The sequence below is a fragment of the Scyliorhinus canicula genome, chromosome 11, assembly GCF_902713615.1.
Source record: "Scyliorhinus canicula chromosome 11, sScyCan1.1, whole genome shotgun sequence".
Lineage (NCBI taxonomy): Eukaryota > Metazoa > Chordata > Chondrichthyes > Carcharhiniformes > Scyliorhinidae > Scyliorhinus > Scyliorhinus canicula.
Genome location: NC_052156.1, coordinates 47,333,198 through 47,356,976, shown reverse-complemented (window position 1 = coordinate 47,356,976; position 23,779 = coordinate 47,333,198). Strand labels below are relative to the sequence as shown.

At 46.1% G+C, this 23,779-nt stretch overlaps 1 protein-coding gene across 2 annotated transcripts in view; it reads right to left on the bottom strand.

The window, feature by feature from the left end:
* The window catches only part of LOC119973064 (receptor-type tyrosine-protein phosphatase gamma-like), a 1,019,600-nt gene that overhangs the window by 81,598 nt on the left and 914,223 nt on the right, over positions 1–23,779 (bottom strand). For both annotated transcript variants that reach the window (XM_038810525.1, XM_038810526.1), the window contains one exon: positions 3,928–4,019. In XM_038810525.1, coding sequence (XP_038666453.1) covers positions 3,928–4,019 — 92 coding nt within the window. The remainder of the gene's footprint in view (positions 1–3,927; positions 4,020–23,779) is intronic.

Sequence of the window (23,779 nt, the reverse complement as noted above, 5' to 3'; positions counted from 1 at the left end):
AAAAGCAATTTAACAGAATGTTAGATGATCAATTAAGAGTTCCCTTACATGCAGATTTGCACGCAGTTAAAAGCTTGCTAAGAAGGTTACCTTTGAGCATGCCCCGGTTTCAATGGTCAATTTTTTATTAAAAATAAGTGCCGCTCATCATTATTAAAAAATAAATCAGACAGAAACTGCTCATATGTATTTGAACATGGAAATCATGGGGTTGCTGGCCAAGTTTCCTATTGTTCCACAATCTTCGCTATACCAGTATCTCACCAAGGAAATTTGCAATGAAACATATAGTTGGTGTACTTACATGATATATACCCACTATACACTCCAAACAAAGTTAGGGCTTGCTCATTCCAGTCTATGATACATTTTTAACAGTGCAGTAAGTAATTATTGCCAAACAATCTTTCAGGCACAGAAAATGTATTCTTACAAGTGAGAAATATCCTTCAGATTTTAATTATGGTTGGAGATAGATAAAACCAAAACACGCAACTAATTTAGTTTTTACTTTGTCTGCTTTTCTACCTCATACAAATTAATGCAGGGAAGGAAACACATTCTTGGAAATGGAATCTTCAGTTGTTATGTGGGAAAGATCTGGAAAAGTAATTATTGCTATCAGACCCCACAGCAAAGTAATTTAATGCTGATCTCTGCACATACTTAGGAGAAAACATACTGCAAGAGAATTCATGTTGCAAGCGTTTTGGGAGTGATGATATTATTTAAACAGATACTTCTTTGAGATTAATTATTTCTAACAAATCACTGTTTGATCTGTTTGTGCTTTGGGAAGAAGAAATGGAATGCAGATTATTATGAAAAATATAAGCCTGGGTAGCAGCAACTAACTTACCTCAAGCTGAAAATTAATTACTTTTAAATAAGCTCTTGTTACACAAAAGGTAATATGATTTAATTTCCAATGTGCCCTGTACTGCCATCTATGGAATTTCTGGCCTATTGGTTTCTCCCCCTCCTCATACGCTGCAGTTTACTCGCAGTGAATTATATAGACTCTGTTCTCATCAAATTATTTAAAAACACAGGTTATTTTGAGAACAGTGTATTAATCTTTATTTTTCTAACACAAATTTCAGATTTTGAAGAACATGGTACATGACTGTAATGCAAATGTGTGTGATTTTCTATACAGTATTGTGCAAATTGCAATATTTGAAGTATAGATTTATATATACAGTTCAAATTCTGCAGTTTACATGGATGCTGCATAGAAAATCACACTGTTTCACCAGATATTAGAATTGCAGTAACAAACCCAGTAAAACAACCCAAACTTCAGTCAACAGGAAAGTTAACAACATCATATTCCCATATTCATGTTAAATCACTTAGCAAAAGAAATGTATAAAGCTTCAGACATAATGTAATGCTCTATTCGGATCAACAACCCTTTCTAAAAACCTTAATTACTTATACAAGTATCAACTGAAAAAAACAATTGACCGCGAATCTCTGGCACTGCAGTGTAAAGGTGGTCTATTTTCTCACTAACAAAGTTAGATTAAAAACTCAGGATAAAGCACTCATTTGTTAACAACAGAATTGACCTTTAAACTGATAAAAGATATTGCGAAGCAGACTGAAGAAAATAGCTTTTTGAAGAATTAAATTGAGAAATGCAGTTTACAGTCCAGTGACACAGAGTTGTTGTGCTAACGCTTTACAGACTCAGGGAAAATAAGGTAGGATTGCAAACATAATTCTCCAGCATGGCCACTTCCCAATTTCAAATGATTCTTTGGGAGGTAGTAGCCAGGCAATGGGGAAACAAGGAATTCAGTAAGTGGGTCATTCTTGCATGGGAGACAATAACCTATAGCTGCCTTTCCAGCTCAACAAATGTTTGTGGTGGACCTAATGTGGGTATGATTGGTAAAGATGGGCAGGTAAGACGAGGAAAAAAATGAACTTGAAAATAAACAAAGTTTAAAGAATGTTGGATCCAACTGAATTAATTGGCTTGGCAACAAATCTCATTGTAAATATGACTGCACGGCACATATACAGTACATTATTCGATAATAGGTGCACCATTTTGACATTTAGCTATTTGCAAGAAAGCAGAAGTGTGCAGTTTGGTAGTTACTGGCATTGACAAACCATCAGCTAAATGATTGAGCAGAGATAAAAGCCTTTAACCATGTTGACAGTATGCAGGACAAACACTTGCCCCAAGAGAATTGCTTCTGATCAAGACGATCTAATTCAAATCAGCCAAAATCTATTATTCATGATCTAGCAGACCACTGCTATTAATCACATCCATTTGTTACACCATTAAACATACTGTGGAATAATTTCATCTAATAAACAAATCAAGACGTGTGATGAAAAATGAATTCATTAATCCAAATGACTGTTGTGCTCCATCACCTTTTAATCTTTTGATCTCTAATTCAGTCACATTCAAATTTATAGCAGTGTGAATTGTTTAGAAAAGAGTTAGAAGCACATTTAAGGACTCATTAAGGAGTGTTTATGATTTGTGAAAAAAGTGTATCTCACGTTGACAGATTTTTGTCTGAAATTAGATTCTGCAATTTCATATCATTACAGCAGAACTTAACACAACCAATTACCAGCAATTCTCAAAAAGTCCTCATTTATAGGACTTTATAAATTTTGAATTCCAATCTTCTAATACTATTAGCGAAACAGGATAAACGCCACAGTTTAGCATTTATTTAAATGCACTAAATGGTATAAGTTTAACGACAAAGAACAAAAAAATGTTTTTGAATTGTATGCCAATATTAATGGTGCTCAGCAAGCATGGAGAGATTTCTGACAGCACTGTCAGTACCATGCAGCGAAATATGGGGCATATGGTTAAGCAAATGCAGAAAGAAAAAACAGAAAGTGTCAGGATCACTATACTTAAAAGTGACAGCACCCAAGGGGGAGCATGGCCCAGCTCAGCTCATTCAGTTGGAGTCAGGGAAGGGAGGTAAAGTTATCTGGTTTATGGGAAGGGATCACTTTTTAAAAAAGCATGCCTCCTTGCAACTTAATCGAGAGCTGCTAATGTTGGGAACTCATGGACCAATCTAGGTCTAGATTGTCCTGCTGTCCGAAAGGAAAAGTTTGCATGGTCTTGGAATTTTGACATTAAGGCTAGAGAGGTTAAAAAAAAATTAAAATATGGGGATTTGTATACAAGATACACAAACAGTCAATGAAGCACAGCAGCTGGAAGAGATCACATCGTAGAATGCAGGAAGTGGATATCATGAGGCTCTCTGAATCTTGTAAGGGATGACATGCAGGAGAACAAGCAGCACTCCAATCCGAATTTCAGCAACAGTTCTTCATGAGAGTGCTCCAAGATGCAGACATATGCTGTGCTTAAACCAGTGCAGTATTTTCCAGCCCTAAAGCAGGAAATGCAAAAACTGTGCAGTCACAGACAGTTGACAGCATGGAACACTAAAGTGCCTTTTGAACCAAATCCAAACTATAGCTCCCCATTTTAAAAAAGTCTAAACTTTCCCAGTGTTTTATTCCATCCAGTATATTTCTGTCCTCATATACATGGAATGATCCAGGATCTTTTTTTTGCATTTTAAGTGTTCAAAGTGAAATTATGGAACTTCAAGGAAATAGACACTTAGAAAAGAATCAATCCCATAAATTACTGTGGGACATGTAACAAACTATAAGTTAAGTTGAAGCAGGAAAGTATAAATTATTACAACTGACAAATAGATTAAAATGGAAGGTACTGGACTTCTATTTTTTTGTAGTTTTGGCCATTAGCTTCCATTGTATAATTTCATTTAAATGACATTACACAATCAAATAGTACAAAATAGTGACAACCTCTGATTTACCCAACTCAGCACAGAGGCAAAAAGGGAACCCACTCCCAACAACTTAGGAACTATTGCAACAGTAATTTACCTCAAATTCTTCAGAGAATCCATGTTGGTTATTGGTGTATAATTCATTGATGTGCTTTACAAACTGCTTGACCTGAATGGCCTCCATATCATCTATAAGGAAGAACAAATAAAGAGGTTGCCAGGTAACTAACACAATTACAGCAGAGGTGCATGAGTTTGGTCCAAACTGATAAAATATATTTTTGTGCAAAAAGCTGAACTGGTGTTACTTGTGTGTAAGTAAGTCTCAAAAATGCTTCAGACTTAACTAATGTACATAAATAGGCTTTGAAGAAAACTAATCAAAATGTAACACATATGGCAAACCAGAACTGCTCTGGGATTACATTTTAACGAATGCATTTGAGTGGGAATGGAGAGCTTTAATTATTTATTTAGTATATTGAGACAAAAAGCACACCTGAGCTCAACATGAGGTAATAAATCCAATATTAGCTTTGTTTCCTTGGTGACAAAACAAATATTTTTTGTATATTCCAAATAATTTAGCATTATGCTCTGATTGTAGAGGCAGAGAATTAAATTTAGTGCAATATCGATCACACATGAGCTAAAATTATTGGATGTAAAGGATACCAATACACAAATTAAATAAAACAATGTGCACTTCAACACAATCTTCTGTCTTAATTTTTTCCATGCAAAAATGCATCCATTTCATTGTTTCAGCCATAAAAGCAAACTGAGAGAAAGGCTGGGAAAAACATGCAATGTCTTGGTTTCAAACGTAAAAAAAAAATCAAATCTTTGTCAGAAATGTACTGTAAGATATTAAAAAGAGGAATTAGAGGTAAAATTTCCCATTTGGCATTCTGTAAAGGTTAAAGCCATTTTCATAGTTGACATTTCAAACATCAAGGATTTGCGAGCATTTGAGTGATAGGGTAAGCTCAGGACAGTAGAAACAGGATTAAAAATAACAATACAAATTAAACTCTGAGGAGCAGAGTCTTCAATCGCCAGCACGACAGATTTGAAAACACCATGAGATGTATTTTGCACTTCTCTTGGTAGTGGTGTGAGGGACTGGAGTTCGATCCTGAAGTGGGTAGTTCGCTGACTTCCATCCCCGCCTTTTAAAGATGCTGAATAAAGTACCTTGCGACCAATAAACAGCGGTCCAGTGGAAAACTGGACAACTACCTCGAAGAAGGGTGCGCAGTGCGCCCATTTGGGCTTCCAGCGAAGGAAATCCGGGAAGAGCGGCTAAAAGCCGTGAACCCAAAGTCGGTCATGGCCACCAATTTAACAGTACCTGGGAAGGGTTTCTGGTAGCTGCATCATAATTACTGGTTTTCAAACAGACATTTTAACCCCAAAGAGTGTGAAATCTTTGAACTATTGGAGTAGCAGCAGGTAAGAGCTTGTTTTTAAATTCTGAGAACTTTTGTGCCAGCATTGCCTCAATCAGGACCCTTGTCAGGGAGAAAATAACATTTGAGCACACCTGTCCCATTTTCGTTTTGAATAGGAGTTTCGAAAAAGACTCAAAAACTATCCTTTAATTCTCGTTCTTTCTCCACAGAAGCTATAAGGGCGCCATTTGGCAGAGAGAGGAGCTGTTCGCCCAGACCAAGGATGGCCCCATAGTTTGATGACGACTACCTGTGAGTTCTCCTCCATGCTGTGAACGAACAGTGGGAGACCCTCATGCCTTCTGACAGCCTTCCAGCCAACCAAAAGCAATCTAGGTATCAGCATTGGGTCAGCCAAATGACTTGATTACAGTGCCACAAAAGACTTAATGACTTTGTATGATCTGCCAGGGTGAATGTGTAACCAATTTGCAGATGGATCTAAATGGAAGGGTATAGGGACATAATGCATGTCAAGAGTGGGATTGCCTAGTTTTTTGGCCAAGCACACGAGGCGGCATGAAGCAAACATACCACTTTGCATGGCACCAACGGATTCAGGGGGTGTGGTGGGGTGGGGTGGGGGGCGGGGGGGGGGGGGTAGTTTATAAAATTCACCATCTGTTAGTTAGTAAGGAGCATTGCAAAATGTTGAATGTCGACAAAGGACATGTTAGCCACGCATTTGATTTTAGCAAGCATATTCATTGCAATCTCCCTTCTTACTTTCAGGAGATGAGGGAAGATAATTCCAGAGAGAGGGCCAGGCCCAGAGGTGGTCAAGTCGGCATGAGCATTTTCATCCCAATAGAGCAGTAAGTTCTGGAGCTGGCAGCAAATCAGTGCAGTCTCACTATTGGGCAAGGTGAGCTTGGAGGAATGTCTCAGGGTGGAGAGATTCAAAGGGCACATAGCTCTCTTTTTGGAAACAGGGCTGAAGAAGGGTAGGTGGGGTTGGGAACTGGGGAAGGTGACGGGGAGGTGGAATTGATGGCTTTTGACTTTGGAAGCTTGCAGAATTCAGGGAGGAATGTGTTTCTCAATGTTGAAGGGCCTAAGGTTCAAAACCTGGTTACCATCTCCTAATGTTGAGAGTCTGTTTTAGGAAATGTCTCTCTCTGAACTAATCTAAAATGATTGTTTTGTTTTCTCCACATCTGAAACATCGGCAGCTTCAGCCACCAGCCCCATGGGACCAATAATAACCTTGGAGGTGGTGGTGGAGGAGGAGGTGGAAGACTCAGGGCATAATCCTCTGGCTACACTGTGCTGGAAAAGCAGCTCGCCACGGCGCAGTGTGGCCGTTGAAAGCCAGGATACTCGGCTTCCAGGATCTACCTGGCTCGCAAACCCTCACGAGGATCAATGCAAACTCTCGAGACATTGCAAGGTGAATCCCACCCACAATGTGCGAGATCACTTTTTGGCAAATCTGCATAGTAGAGGGAGGTATTGAGCCTTACTGTAAAATGCAGATTCCTGAGGTAACTGAAGCTTTAGGATTCAATCCTTTTATCTCGGGGACCTCGGGCGAGCGCCATTTGGCACTGGTCCCCACAAACGTGGGCCAGACGGAACGGCACTCGTGATGGTTTCCAAGGGGATCAGAGGCCCCAGATGGATTTCCTTTGGGCAGGGTGACATTGCAAGTGCCACCTGGTTACCCTTGCAGTGCCATTTTTTGCGCGCGTGCGATTGGGCCGGGGTTGCCCGGCGTGGGTGTCGGGGCATATGGGGTTGTTGGGGAAGTGGGGTGGGGGGGTCATGGGACCCTCCCATTTTGTATTCAGACAGGGAGGGTCGGGGATTCTTCTGGGGGCCTCGGAGATCGGGATGCCATTTAAAAATGGTGTCTCGATCTCTCAATACAATGGGGAATTCCGGCGAGTGGAGCTCTCCATTGTAAAAGAACGGGGCTATGTACGGCCTTGTGCGGAAGTTCCCCGTTCAGGCCCCTTATTCAAAGTGAGTCGCACTGAATAGCCAAGTGTTTGTCGGCACTGTGAGTGCTGGGAAACACACAGCTAAATGTGCTTGCTTGGGGACTTTGTTCCCTTTGGGAATATCGCGCCCTCACAATGCAGATCACATCCTTTCGCCCCATTTGGTACCAGCTTCAGAGTGCCATGACAACAGTTGAGCTGATTGCCACCAAGTTGGAGACTCCCATTGCACCAGGGCCGTCACGATCTCTGCCAACCAAGCAATTTAAAAAAAAAATAATTTACGGGATGTGTGCATTGCTGGTTAGGCCAGCATTTATTACCCATCCCTAGTTGCCCTACAGAAGGTGGTGTTGAGTTGCCTTCTTGAACCACTGCAGTCCTTGAAGTGTAGGTACACCCACTGTGCTGTTAGGAAGGGAGTTCAAGAATCTTGCCCCAGTGACAGTGAAGGAACGGCGATATATTTCCAATTCAGTGTGTTGAGTGATTTGGAGGGGAATCTCCAGACGGTGGGGTTCCCAGGTATCTGCTGCTCTGGTCCTTCCAGATGGTAGTGGCCGTGGGTTTGGAAGGTGCTGTCCAAGGAAGCTTGGTGAGTTACTGCAATGCACCTTGTAGATGGTAGACACGGCTGCCACTTTTCATCGGTGGTGGAGGGTTTGAATATTTGTGGAAGGGGGAGAAATCAAGCAGATTGCTTTGTCCTGGATGGTGTCGAGCTTCTGGAGTGTTGTTGGAGCTGCACTCATCCAGCTGCACTTTATTCCAGTACACTCCTAAATTGTGCCTTGTAGATGGTGGGCAGGCTTTGGGGGGCCAGGAGGTGAGTTACTCACCGTAGGATTCCTAGCCTTTGACCTTCCCTGGTAGCCACAGTATTAACATGGCTAGTCCAGTTCAGTTTCTAATCAATGGTAACTCCCAAGTTGTTGATTGTGGTGGATTCAGCGATGGTATTTTCACAGTAACTTCATTGCAGTGTTAATGTAAGCCTACTTGTGACAATAATAAAGATTATTATTATAATGCCATTGGCGGTTAGATCCTCTCTTGTAGGAGATGGTCATTGCCTGGCACATGTGTGGCGCAAAGGTAACTTGCCGCTTGTCAGCCCAAGCATCTTCCTTTGTGCCCGGTATGACTTCAACCAGCAGAGAGTTTTCCCCCTGATTCCTATTGACTCCACTTTAGCTTGGGCTCCTTGATGCCATTCTCGGTCAAATGCTGCCTTGATGTCAAGGGCAGTCACTCTCACCTCACCTCTGGCATTCAGCTCTTTTGTCCATGTTTGAACCAAAGCTGTGATGAGGTCAGAAGCTGAGTGACCCTGGCGGAACCCAAACTGAGTGTCTGTGAGCAGGTTATTGTTGAGTAGGTGCCGCTTGATCGCCAATGTCATCCCAGGCAAAGGGGCATAAGGGTCAGTTGGTGGTATGGGGAAGTACCTTCCTGTAGCACCGATAAATGATTTAAAACACCACATTAGTCACATATGGATCTACAAGCCTGATTGATCAATGTTGAGAGTTGTGAAAATTTTAATAATGTTATTGTTCTTTTCACTTGGTCTTCCAGTTGCATTATTGTTTTATGCAGTGGTTTTCATTTTAGTTGAATAAATGTTGCTCAAGGAGTTTGTGTTCATGTGGGTCCCTCTGATTGGCCTCATTTGGTAACTCTGTTTTGGTACATGCACAGGTGACCTTGGTGTCGATGTGCGGGATACGATGAAAAGGGAGTATGGCCATGATGTTCTCATTGAGCAAATGACACATGGCTACTGAAATCTTTTCATTATTAGTGTATCATGCATCGCTCTGGAACCCAGCTGGCTGGCATGGCTCATCCTCATCAGCAGATTCATCATCAGCAGATTCATCATCAGCAGATGTGGCTCTTTCCATTAGGTCCTCCTCTGCCAGAACTTCCTCTCTCTGGGGTGCCAGGTTGTGCAAGGCACAAAATACCACTCCCGTAAGTGAGCAGGAGAGTACTGAAGAGCACCTTCTGATCTGTCCAAACATCGAAAGCACATTTTGAGCAAACCAATGACCCTGGTGGATGCATGGCGACCATTATACCTCCTCTCAGGCTCTGTGCATAGATTTCAGTCTGGGATCATTAACCAACTCTTGTGAATGGTGGCGTTCCCGAGGATGTGTTGGGATCCTTGCTATTCCTGATATATTTTAATGACCTTGATGAGCAGGGCACAAATTCAAAGTTTACGCTGATACAAAACTTGGAAGTATTGTTAACTGTGAGGAGGGTACAGTGTAGAACTTCAAAGACACATAGCCAAGTTGGTGGAATGGGCACAAAAGTGACAGATGAAGTTCAATGTGGAGAAATGTGAAGTTTGATAAGGAGAACATGGAGTAACAATAGAAAATAAAGGGTACAACTCTAAAGGGGTGCAGGAACAGGATGCCTGGGTATATATGTGCATACCAATGAAGGTGGCAGGAAAGACTGAAAGTGCAGTTAATAAAGCAGAGCATCCTGGGCTTTACTAATAGAGCCATTCAGGACAAGAGCAAGGAGGTTATGTTGCATTGGCATAAGTCACACATTCGGTCTTGGCTGGAGTATCTTGGCCAGTTCTGGACAGTGTACTTTAGGACATATGTGAAGACATCAGAGAAGGTGCAGAACAGATTCACAAGAATTATTCCAGGAATAAAGAACTTTAGTTATGAAGATAGATTGGAGAAGTTGGGACTATTTTCCTTGGAGAAAAGAAGATGAAGAGGAGATTTGATAGAGGTATTGAAAATCATTGAGGGGGGGGGGGGGGGGGGGGGGTCTAGATACAGTAGATAGGGAGAAACTATTCCAACTTGTGAAAAGATCAAGAACGAGAGAGCAAATTTAAAGTAATTAGCAAAAGAAGCAAAAGTTATAAGAGGAGAAGCTTTTTGTACACAGTGAATAGTTAGGGTTTGGAATACACTCCCCAAGAGCGTGATGGAGGCACATCCAATTGAAGCACTCGTAAGGGAATTAGACTGTTATCTGAAAAGGAAGAATGTGCAGGGTTATAGGGAAAAGGTGGGGGGAATGGCATCAGGTGGGTTGCTCATTTGGTGCAGACAAAATAGGCTAAATGGCCTCCTTCTTCATCGTAAATTCTGGAATGACCCAGAAGCGAAATAATTCAAGGCCACAGTTACTTTCAACACCACAGGTGTTGGGTGACCGCCAGCATAATTGGAAGCAATCTGCCAGTCAACATGTCACACAAGGATGTGACTGTCTCCCTTGAGAGGCACAGTCTTCTGAGGCACTGACATTCGGACATCAGGAGGTACGTCACCCTCACCAAAACAAATAGTTTCCAGGGCAGTGCCTTTGCCCCCCTCTGGCTGCCTGATGTTGCTGTCCGTCTTCTGCAGCCCCATGCTCAATAGCGAGTTGCACAGCTTGCTGGACCACAGGGGCATCTGCCTCTGGCCAGCTGCCCCCCTCTTTCTCCTCATCCCCTCCTCACTGGAGGAGGAACAGAATGCACAATTCCCATGGGGGACAGTGATTTAAAGATCCATGCTGCAGTGCAGCACTATCTGTATGCTGTCGTCCCTGCAAAAATGTCCTAATGCAGGCTGAAAAATATGGTAAATCAAAGTTAAACCACAGTGAATCGCTCCCATCTTCAGCTTCAGAGTCGTCTGTGAATCTAGCCTAAGTTCTGCAGTGAGTTTTTATATTCGCCTTTGCAGCACATCGACTTATCTGATGTCACTCCAAACGCTTAGCATATGCACCCAGTGAAAAATGGGCAAAGTAAAATTCAGGTTCAATACCTAGCTTGTTAATTAGCTTTCTTCAAAATGTAATAATAATAATCTTTATTGTCACAAGTAGGCTTACACCAACACTGCAATGAAATTACTGTGAAAAGCCCCTAGTCGCCACATTCCGGCGCCTAATCGGGTGCACAGAGGGAGAATTCAAAATGTCAGAATTTCCAAATTACCTAACAGCACATCTTTTGTGGGATGAAACCGGAGCACCCGGAGGAAACCCACGCAGACACGGGAGAACGTGCAGACTCCGCACAGTGACCCAAGCCGGGAATCGAACTTGGGAGCTGTGAAGCAACAGCTGTGCTACCGTGCTGCCCTAAAACTCCACACAGACAGTGACCCAGGACCGGGATCGAACCTGGGACCTCGGTGCCGTGAGGCAGCAGTGATAACCACTGTGCCACCGTGCTGCCTTGAGGCAGGTTGCAGATTTAGGCGACTATCCACTTCAATGTTATGAGAGACAGGCGACCCATTGTCACCATGCCAGATTCTACACATGCATGGGGAGGAGGGCAGCGGTCCTGAGTGCAAAACATAGAATTCATCCCCATATTTTGTGCTCAAGTCTCTGTCAATGTTACCTATGGGTTCAAATTACTATACTAAATTCATAGCATTTGAGAAGGGAAATGCATGTGAAAAAAATTGATTGTAATTCAATAGTTCTGACTGATCAGTGTCGTTACACTAGATTTGATTATAAAAGACGTTGAATTGAAAATAAAAATTGAAATTGCTGGAATGTACATGCCAGCCAATATTTAAAAGACAATATTGTTTCAGTCCTTTGTCAGAATGTAGGATCCTTTGTCAGAGATCTCATCAGTAAATTCTAACTTTATTTCTCTTAACATACTGCTGTTCTGCTTTGTGGTTTCATTATACCTCCTTTTATACCAGGCTTGGTTACTTTGACTACCCTCAGTATTTGGTTCACTATGGACATTTACACATTTGTACTAAAGGCAGGATAAAGAACTTAAAAGGTTTATTTATTATTAAACTATTTTTATTTGAAGAAACTGGATTTCTTAGAAGTAATGCATATGAAAATAGCACAACTATGAAGATGAAACAAATAAATCCAATTGTAAATGAAGCAAAAATAAGACATAGGAGCAGAATTAGGCCACTCGGCCCATTGAGTCTGCTCCGCCATTCAATCATGGCTGATATTTTTCTCTTCCCCATTCTCCTATAAGACCATAAGACATAGGAACAGAATTAATAATGGAACTATAATGGAATTATAGTTGAACCTCCATTAAGTCATATTTTAAAAATTCATTCATGGGGTGCGAGCATCACTGGCAAAATGAGTCATTTTACAAATTCCTTGTTGATTCTGCATCAATCGGTTTAACTCTATGAAGATGGAGCGCATCAACTGTGATTTCACTTGAGCACATATAAAGAAACACTGAAACTGTGGTAGGGTTGAGTTGGGAGCTGTGTGCTTGCAATGGTTTACTCTGAATAAATGTAACACTGAATCAAGATTGGATCGAAATCTATCCTTCACCAATTGGCTTTCTGGAAGAGGACATCCCTAACTGCCCTCGAGAAGATGGTGGTGAGCTGCCTCTTGATAGCTAGAGTCTATGTGGCAAAAGAACTCCCACAGTGCCGTTAGGTAGCATTTATAGGACCCAGCAACAACAAAGGAATGGCAATGTATTTCCAAACCTCGTGACTTGGAGGAGAACTTGTAGTGGTAGTGGCCCCTATGTGCCTGCCAGCCTTTGTTCTCCTTGGTGATAGAGGTTGCCGGTTTAGGAGGTGCTGTTAAAGAAACTGTGAAAGTTTGCTGCAATGCATTTTGTCTTTGGTACACACTGCACCCGTGGTGGAGGGAGTGTATGTTTCAGGTGGTGGATGGGATGTCAATCAAGTGGGCTGTTTTGTTCTGGATGGTGGTGTTGCACTTTTGTCCATCAGCAGATTATTATAATAATCTTTATTGTCACAAGTAGGCTTACGTTAACACTGCAATGACGTTACCGTGAAAAGCCCCCAGTCGCGACATTCCGGCGCCTGTTCGGGTACACAGAGGCAGAATTTAGAATGTCCAATTTGCCTTACAGCACGTCTTTCAGGACTTGTGGGAGGAAACCGGAGCACCTGGAGGGAACCCACGCAGACACGGGAAGAACGTGCAGATTCCACACAGACAGTGACCCATGCCGGGAATCGAACCTGGGACCCTAGAGCTGTGAAGCAACAGTGCTACCAACTGTGCTACTGTGCTGCCCTACTCATATAATGGGAAAATATGAAGAAGAATCCTTTCATTCTGGTTTTGCACACATGGAATAGGAATGTGCTTATCTGGAAGGAGAGTGGTTTGAGTGGATTAGTATGGAGGAGGAGTCCTGTAGGGGCTCCAGCCTGAGGGCCATGGTAACAGCAGTGTTTCCGCTGGCAGTGAGGACGTACACGGAGAGCTCGGTGGTACAGTCCACGATTTGGGTGTGGAACTAGTTGAGGAGACACATAATTAATAATAATCTTTATTGTCAAAAGTAGGCTTACGTTAACACTGCAATGAAGTTTTTTTTTTTTTTATAAATGCTTTTATTCAGTTTTCGTATTTTATATTGAACAAATTACAAATTGTTAGGAGAGAGAAACAAAAAAAAACAAACAAAAACAAACACGCAAAAATTAACATACATATTTACAGGTAAGCATCTTCGTAGTAGTAACTGCGCCCCCCCCCCCCCCCCCCCCCTCAACATGTTTATTTAGCTTGGTTTTGGGCCTTAGCTAGCCATCGAACCCCCGTAACGAACCTGTAGCCCCCCCCCCCCTCCCGCTACCTTCCCCCGACTATTCTTCCTCTTGTACATTGGCCACAAATAGGTCCCGGAACAGTTGCATGAATGGCTCCCACGTTCTGTGGAAGCCGTCGTCCGACCCTCGGATGGCAAATTTGATTTTCTCCATTTGGAGAGATTCCGAGAGGTCGGACAGCCAGTCCGCAGCTCTGGGCGGTGCTGCTGACCGCCAGCCAAACAGGATTCTACGGCGGGCGATCAGGGAGGCAAAGGCAAGGGCGTCCGCCCTCCTCCCCAGGAATAGATCTGGCTGGTCTGAAACCCCGAAGACCGCCACTATCGGGCATGGCTCCACCCTCACCCCCACCACTTTGGACATAGCCTCGAAGAAGGCTGTCCAGTACTCCACAAGTCTGGGGCAAGACCAGAACATGTGGGCGTGGTTGGCCGGGCCTCTTTGGCACCGCTCACATCTGTCTTCCACCTCCGGGAAGAACCTACTCATACGGGTTCTTGTTAGGTGGGCTCTATGTACCACTTTTAGTTGCGTCAGGCTGAGCCTTGCGCACGTGGAGGTGGAGTTGACCCTATGCAGTGCTTCGCTCCAGAGTCCCCACCCTATCTCCATCCCCAGGTCGTCCTCCCATTTCCTCCTTGTTGCGTCCAGTACGGTGTCGTCCCTATCTACCAGTCGGTCATACATGTCACTACAGTTCCCTTTCTCTAGGATACTTGCGTCCAGTAGGTCTTCCAGTAGTGTCTGTCGTGGCGGTTGTGGGTACGTCCTTGTCTCCTTTCGTAGGAAGTTTTTGAGCTGCAGGTACCGTACACTGCAATGAAGTTACCAGTCGCCACATTCCGGCGCCTGTTTTGGGTACATAGAGGGAGAATTCAGAATGTCCAAATTACCAAACAGCATGTCATTCGGGACTTGTGGGAGGAAACCGGAGCATATGGCGGAAACCCACGCAGACACAGGGAGAACGTGGAGTGACCCAAACCGGGAATCGAACCTGGGACCCTGGCGCTGTGAAGCAACAGTGTTACCTACTGTGCTACCGTGTTGCCCTCGAGGGGATGTCGGTGCTAACACCTTGTGTGGGAACCATGGGTTCAAATCGGGGGAGACGGATGCCATGTATAGGAGGTGGAGAGAGTAGGGCTGGTGAAGGAGAGGGATTTATATCTGGAGGAGAGGTTAGCAAGTCTGGAAGAGGCTGCAGGAGAGGGTAGAGCTTCTGAAGGGAAGCTGTTCAGGTATCTGCAAGTGAGGGACTTGGCATGGAAGGAATGGAGAAGGTTTCCCAGGCTGCCGGAGTATACCTGATTGGAGTGGTTGATGCTCCCAGATGTGGAAGGGGAGGGTAGGGTTGGAGATAAATATGGCTGGCTGGAGAGCGGGGGGGGGCTGTAGAGGATTTAAGAGAAATGGGAGGAAGAACTGGGAGGGGAGATAGGTTGGTGAGTGTGGAGTGAGGCGATGTGTAGGGTGAATTCGACCTCATCGTGTGCGCGGATGAATTTGATTCAATTTATGATGGTGCACAGGGTGCACATGACGTGGCGAGGATAAGTGGGTTCTTTTAATGTGAGAAGTGTGGGGAGGACCAGATAATCATGCAAATATGTTCTGGGGCTGTGAGAAGTTGGAGAGATAATGGGAGAGGGTGTTGGGACGTTTTCAAAGGTTGTGGGGGTAGAGACCATGCAGGACCCTATGGTGATGATTTTTGGGGTATTGGAAATGCCAGAGCTGATGGAGGGGAGGAAGGCTGACATTGTTGCCTTCGCCTTTCTTGTTGCCCGGAGAAGGATTCTGTTGGAATGGCAGTTGACAATGGCTGGGGGACCTGTACGACTTACTCCGCCAGTAGCGCATCCCCACCTGTGGTTTTCCCAGTGGCGCAGGATGGCTTCAATGCGAATTCCCACTGACAGCAGTGGGAGCAGAGAATCCCACTACCAGCGACCACTTTGCCGCCTCCTGCTGCTGAGAAACATGCAGCTGGGAGCCTGAAGAATCCCGCTCATTACCTCCAAGACTCCTGTGGTAAGCTTATAGTAACTCCCTGTGCTTTTCTAACCTGCATACGTTTATGAGGATTTACACAACCAACTTGAAGTTTGAGTGCTGAAATTCACAAATTTCTGAAGAAGTAAGTGAAGTGTTGGGCACTGTGGACTTGTGAAGCAGACATATGCTACCAACACTGAAGAATGTACAACACTATTTTATTAACTACTTATAAAATAATAGACATACGATAACTGTGGGTTTACACGATGCTAGTTTAACTAGAGACCTGTGCCTGTCCGAAACAGTTGAATCACTCAGCACGTGGTGTGAGTCTGTACTAAACTTGATGAGCTCTTCTGCTTCTGAGAGGCAGCATCCAGAATCAGCGGGAAAAGTGATGCCCTCTGCCTTTATAGTGCGTGTGTTCTAATTGGTGTTTGGCTGCGGTGTTTCTGCATGTTGATTGGTCCTAGTGTATGTCCATCAGTATGTGTCTGCACCATGATATACTGGTGTATATTATGACATCGTCCCCTTTTAAAAAATTTTGATGTGAATGTGTGACAATAAGTAGTGTGGGTGCGTGAAGAATGTTCCGAACTACATGTGAGGTGCGAAGACATATGTACAGAGCTATATACAGGAAAACAAAGCTTTATACAAGGGAAGGTGCCTGGTGCAGATAATTGGTATGCAACAAATTGAACAAGAATAGTGCTGTATACAAACCAATAGAAAACGATTTAACAAAGGAGGAAACATCTCAGAGAGTCCATAAATTTGCAAAGTTCATAAATTCAGTCTCTGAGGTGGGCCAATAGACGCCAAGGCAGGAGCTGGGTGGGCTGCAACACAGTCAGGAGGAGGCAGAGTGACAGGAAGCTCTGCACAGTCCATGGCAGGGTCAGCAGTGGAACTGTTCGGAGGATCCCGTGACGATTGTGGAACAAGGCGAAGGGCACACCGATTGCGGCGCGAACGGAGCCGTCCGGTAACCGAACCAGGAAGGAACAGGGGGCCACCTGCCTGATGACAACAGCAGGTGCAGACCAGCCACCATCCGGTAGATGAATGCGAACTTTGTCGTTTGGCTGGATGTCAGGGAGATCAGCAGCACGTGAGTCATGTGTCGCTTTTTCCTGGGCCTGAGACGTCTGATTCTGGTTGAGCACGGGGACATGATCGAGATTAGGGGTGTGAATCGACGGCACCGCCGTCCTGAGGGTGCGGTTCATCAGTAACTGTGCAGGCGACAGCCCAGTGGAGAGTGGGGTGGAGCAATAGGCCGACAAAGCCTATTGGATGGAAGTCAGATCCGGCATCGGCAGCCTTGCAGAGTAGCCTCTTGACTATATGAACCCCCTTTTCCGCCTTGCCATTGGACTGAGGGTACAGGGGACTGGACGTGATGTGTACAAAGTTGTACTGCCGGGCGAAGCTGGCCCATTCCTGGCTTGTGAAACAGGGGCCATTGTCCGATATCACTGTGAGCGGGATGCCATGCCGGGCAAATGTCTCTTTGCACGCCCGAATGACAGCAGAAGTGAGGTTGTGCAACCTGATGACCTCCAGGTAGTTTGAGGAGTAATCAATGATCAACACATAGTCCCTGCCCAATGTGTGGAACAGGTCAATGCCCACCTTGGTCCAGGGTGATGTGACTAACTCATGGGGCATCAGGGTCTCCCATGATTGGGCGGGTTGAAAACGCTGGCAGGTGGGGCAGTTGAGTACCGCATTGACAATGTCGTCGTTGATTCCCGGCCAATAGACAGCTTCCCTGGCCCTGCGGCGACATTTTGCAACACCTCGATGGCCTTCATGCAGCTGCTCTAGGACCAGCTGGCGCATGCTGTGTGGGATTACGATGCGGGCTAGCTTCAGGAGAACCCCGTCAACGACCGCCAGATCGTCACGAACATTGGAAAACTGTGGGCATTGGCCCTTGAGCCACCCGTCCGTCATTAAGCGCATGACATGCTCCAGAAGGGGGTCAGCCGCTGTCTTGCGGCGAATGTGTACCAGGCGTGCATCCGATGCTGTCAAGTGGGAAGCAGCAAACTGAACTTGAGCGTCGACCTGGCAAACGAACCCTTCGGGATGGAGTGGTGACCGACCTGAAGAGGGCATCGGCAACAACAAGGTCTTTGCCAGGGGTATAAACGAGTTGGAAATCATACCTCCAGAGCTCGAGCAGGATGCGTTGGAGGCGAGGCGTCATATCATTCAAGTCCTTTTGTATTATGTTGACGAGCAGACGATGGTCGGTCTCGACAGTAAACTGGGGAAGTCCATACACATAGTCGTGGAACTTCATGACACCGGTCAGAAGGCCGAGGCACTCCTTCTCTATTTGCGCGTAGCGCTGTTCTGTGTGGGTCATTGCCCGTGACGCATACGCAACTGGGGCCCATGACGAGGCCTCATCACGCTGCAGAAGCACGGCTCCAATTCCAGACTGACTGGCGTCCGGAGAGATTTTACTCTCCTTGCTCGGATTGAAAAAGGCCAGCACTGGGGCCGTGGATAGCTTGGCCTTCAGTTCCCTCCACTCGAGCTCGTGGGCAGGGAGCCACTGGAAGTCCGTTGTCTTCCAGACCAGGTTCCTGAGGGCGTATGTGAGGCGAGATTGGGAATAAACTTTCTCAGGAAATTTACCAAGCCCAGAAACCGGAGGACCGCTTTCTTGTCCTCGGGCGTTTTCATGGATGTGACAGCAGCAATCTGGTCCTCATCCGGCCGCACACCCAAATGGGAGATATGATCACCCAGCAATTTAATGTCCGACTGGCAGAAGGAGCATTTGGCTCTATTGAGGCAGAGGCCATGTTCGTGAATGCGCTTGAAGATGCGTTTGAGGCGGCTGGTGTTCCTGCGGGGTGGTGGACCAGATTATTATGTCGTCGACGTAGACACGGACTCCTTCAATTCCGTCCATCATCTGTTCCATTATTCTGTGGAATACTTCGGATGCCGAGATGATGCCAAATGGCATTCGGTTGTCGCAGTATCTGCCAAAGAGCGTGTTGAATGTACACAGCTTTCTGCTTGATTCATCCAGCTGAATTTGCCAGAAGCCTTTTGAGGCGTCAAGTTTTGTGAAGAGTTTGGCGTGGGCCATTTCGCACATGAGTTCCTCACGTTTGGGAATCGGGTAGTGCTCCCACATGATATTCCTATTAAGGGGCGGAATTCTCCGACCCCCCGCAGGGTCGGTGAATCGCCTGGGGCCGGCGTAAATCCCGCCCCCGCCGTGGCCGTAATTCTCTGCCACCTGGGAATCGGTGGGGGCGGGAATCACGCCGTGCCAGTCGGCGGGCCCCCCGCGCCGATCGCGTGCCCTGCGCAGCGATTCTCCGGCCCGCGATGGTCCGAAGTCCCACCGTTGTCAGGTCTCTCCCGCCGGCGTGGTTTAAACCACCTCTGTGCCGGCGGGATTGGCGGCGCGAGCGGGCCCCCAGGGGGGCGCGGGGCAATCGGACCCCGGGGGGTGCCCTGGCCCGCGATCGGGGCCCACCGATCTGTGGGCGGGCCTGTGCCATGGGGGCACTCTTTTTCTTCTGCCGCCGCCACGTCCTCCACCATGGCAGAGGCGGAAGAGACCCCCTCCACCGCGCATGAGCCGGTGGTTTCGTCAGCGGTCGCTGATGCTCCGGCGCATGCGTTGACTCACGCCAACTCACGACTCACGAAGGCCTTTAGGCCAGCCCCGACGGCGTCTTTGGCGCCAGTCGGCGGAGCGGGAGCCACTCTGGTGCGGGCCTAGCCCCTAAAGGTGCGGAGAATTCCGCACCTTTGGGGAGGCCCGACGCCGGAGTGGTTGGCGCCACTCCGCTACGCCGGGACCCCCCGTCCCGCCGGGTAGCAGAGAATTTTGCCCAAGATCTTTAGGATCTATGCAGATCCTTAGCTCACCGGACGGTTTCTTCACACAGACCATGGAGATCACCCAGTCAGTTGGTTCCGTGACTCTGGATATGACCCCTTGGTCCTCGTGTTTGTGCATGGTGATTGCTCCTAGTGTATGTCCATCAGTATGTGTCTGCACCATGATATACTGGTGTATATTATGACAGTAAGCAGGCAAAATATCAGTGAAATTTAATGACAAGTAATCTTCACTCAATAGACCAATACAGTAAGAACACAGCTGCTGTTGAATTTCACATCCGGAATATCACTTCAACCACATACTGAATTTTGACCGCATGATGGAAAAATAACTAAAATAGAAGAAAGGGAGAGCTTTCTTTCCTCAACTAACTAATCACAACAGGGTCTAATTTTACAGGCGTTCTCTTGAATATTCACCAGACCATCCAAAGATATCCAGGAGGAATTGAAAAAGTTACATTTACACGTTTCTCTGGGGCTCCTGCAGACCTTCAAACCAAGAGACAGCAGGTGATCATGGGAACCCACAAATAAATGAATGCCAGACTTATTTACTACCTGCAACTTGTAGTGGTTCATTCAGCCAAGCATTTGGGGGGGAACTCAACTTGTGCCAAAAACAGACAGAAAGTGCACATGGCAACTGGTCCATAACCGATGACATCAGCAGCAGGTATGACAGAAACCTGTGCAGGAGTTTCACTTATTATGAGATGCTCTGATGAAAGGTCATCTTAACCTGAAGCATTCACTGTTTCTCTCCGCAGATCCTGCCTGACCTGCTGAGTATTTGCAGCACGTTTGGTTTCACTCCCACAGTTAATGGGGACAAGATGTTCTGTTCCTACACACGGACAGGATGCAAGTCTGCTCTGCATCCTCTTTTTCTCCTTCTTGCACCCAACAGCTGCAGGACATGGCACTCTTATTTGTTTTTCTTTCTCATATACATTCTCCAGCATCAGTGGTTGACTGAGCTGTTGCCCATATTGCAAGAGGATTTGTGCACAAGCCCTTGGGCAGAATTGTCCCGCAGCTCAAAAAAATAACTTGCCATTATTTTTCTGGTCAGCCCCAGCAAGCACCGCTGTCAGAGGCGGGTTTGGTAGCCCACAACCAATCAGATGCAGGTCTAAAATGCAGCTCAGGATCCCTTTAGTTTAAACAAAACTGCAGTGTCCGTTCTGGCTGTTGCTGCCATTAATTTGAGGGCAAATTTGAGTTCAATTTGTCAGAAAGGTCCTTCATCAGGCGCAGGGCCTCAGTTATATATATTTATTAGGGCCCTGCTGCTTTCAGGTGTTTGCTCGTGATCATTATAAATCAGCCAAGTCAACATGGCATCTGGCACACTTTTGATCCAGATTGGACACAGCAGTTCACAACGTGAAATTCAGAAGCCTTAATGTCTGTTTTATGTAGGAAAATGGGGGGGTGGGGGGGAGTGCTCACATTGAATTTCTCCCCCACCGTGTACGTTTTTAAATCCTTTCTGTGCAATTGTTATCCTGGTGATAGTTGATGCAATGTATTGTTAAATTCATCTCACATCCCTATTATGATTCTCTAGAAACTAATCATTGCAGCTGCATCTGGCACCTGGAGCTCGCAATTCTATTGAAGGCTCCTTTGGATTACGCAGCTCCCGGATAGGGGCAATAATTATGGTTGCACATGTGAATCAATTAACAGCACAATGTTAGAATTACCCATGGAATACACTGAGAATGGATCTATAATACACATACTCGGGCATTCCAACTGGAGTCATAAATTTGATGGAATCATAAAATGTTACAGCACAGATGCAGGCTATTTGGCCCACGGCTCGTGTGCCAATTCTTTGAAAGAATGTTGGCCCCTTTTCTTTTTTTATTTTTCAAATCTTCATAATTTTAAAAGCCATCACAACTGTTTCTGGCAGAATGTTGTTCCATGTTTAGAATCCTCTACATGAAAAATATTCTCCCTTTATTCCTTAAATGTTAATTTCTGCCACTTCTGCTCTCTAGTTACCAGTTTAATAATCATACACAGGCTTCCATCTGGCAACGGGATTGTCTGTTGAAATAATTATTTTAACAGATTCCTAAAGTCATAATATAATCAGGCAGATTAAGCTATTTTAAAATTAAAGACAACTGTATGATTTTTGTTTTGGCCATAGACATTTAAGAATGAATGTATCCATGTTTTCTATTCCTAAAATTCTCTGGCTGCTGAATTTCAAACCGTTCGTTATTTAGATGGGCCTCTGTAAGATCACACCCTTACTGCTGGGTGATATGAAACACAGTGGATCCAGGAGCAAGCCCTCGAGCTCTTGCCCAGTTGCTTTTTATGTTCTGAATAAACATATCCGGATGAAGTACAATATTCCATACCAATTCCCTACTTTCCTGACCACTTGCCCACCCACTTAACTCTGAGTAGCAGGAACATTTCCTCAGGACCCCAGCAGCAGCCTCTCTGCAGCACACAATCCTACTGCAGCCAGCTAATGATTTCCATCAGCTTTGGACATGAAACTCATGGTGGCAGACAAGGCCCAGGTGTTAAAGTCTCCTGCGCCTAAGGCTGCAGAGGGTCAGACAATTGGCCACCCACCTCGCTCCTCATCCACATGTCTTTCAGTTGAGAGTTACAATCAGGGCTGTAGTACTGATTGAGACTAGGGTGCAATTGCAGGGAGTGCAGCTGTTTTTTTGCTTCCTTTCATATCGTGACTTTTTAGAGAATCAAGTACCTCGCTCAAACTAGACAAAAATAATTCATTTTTTTCACATTTACAACTCTTTGAAATATTTTGAGGCACTTCATGGGTATTGAATTACTTTAAGGCCCACTGCCTGCTGTTGTATAGGCAAACACAGTATAACGTATTGTGTTAATACATCTGCTGAGAAAGATCAGTTAATGCAGTTTGGAGACTGGTCAAAAAGGAGGATTCCCTTAATAAATGTTGTAAGAGCTTTTGACTGTTCAGAATTAGCTGCAGTTGTTTCTGCAAAGTATAGTTAAAATTTCCTCAGTTGCAACAAATTTACTCTTCAGACTTTTACACAAGAGAGTCTCTTAAGAGCACAATGGAGAAAGACAAGGGGCGGGATTCTCCCGCAACTGGCCGGATGGCCCGACGCTGGCGCCAAGAGCGGCGCGAACCACTCCGGCGCCAGGCCGCCCGGAAGTTGCGATATCCTCCGCACCTCCGGGGACGAGGCTGGCACCGGTGGGGTTGACGCCGCGCCAGCCGCCGCCGAAGGGCCGCCGTGGGTCGGCTCGAGTTGGTGCATGTGCAGAACCGCCAGCGTGTTCTGGCGCATGCACAGAACCGCCGGCGTGTTTCCAGCACATGGGTAGGCGGAGCCTTTCAGAGGCCGGCGCGGAGGGAAAGAGTGCCCCCGCGGCACAGGCCCGCCTGCAGATCGGTGGGCCCCGATCAGGGGACAGACCACCATGGGGGCCTCCCCCGGGGCTGGATCCCCCTGCGCCCCCCCGAGGACTCCACTAGCCGCCCTCAAAGCCAGGTCCCGCCGGGATGTACCATGTCCATTTCACGCCGACAGTACTGGCCGAAAACAGACGGCCGCTCGGCCCATCGGGGCCCGGAGAATTGCTGGGGGGGCCACTACCAATGGCACCCGTCTGGCGCGGCGCGATCCCTGCCTCCGCACGAAAACCGGCGCTGGGGAATCCCGCCCAAGGTCACAGATATACAGCGGGTATATTGGCAAGTTGGCAAGTCCCCATGCCAACCACTCCGGCGTCAACAGCCCCCGAAAGTGCAGACTTCTTCCCACTTTCGGAGACTAGGTGGATGCCGGAAGGGTTGGCGCCGAAGGGACTGCACAAGTTCGTGCATGCGCCGAAGGGCCGGCGTGATCTCGCGCATGTGCAGGGGGTTCAATTCTCTACCCCGGCCATAGTGGAGCGCTGCAGGGGCCAGCGCGAAAGGAATAAGTGCCCCCATGGAACAGGCCCACCACAGATCGGTGGGCCCCGATCGTGGGCCAGGCCACCGTGGAGGCCCCCCCCCAGGGTCGTAACCCCCC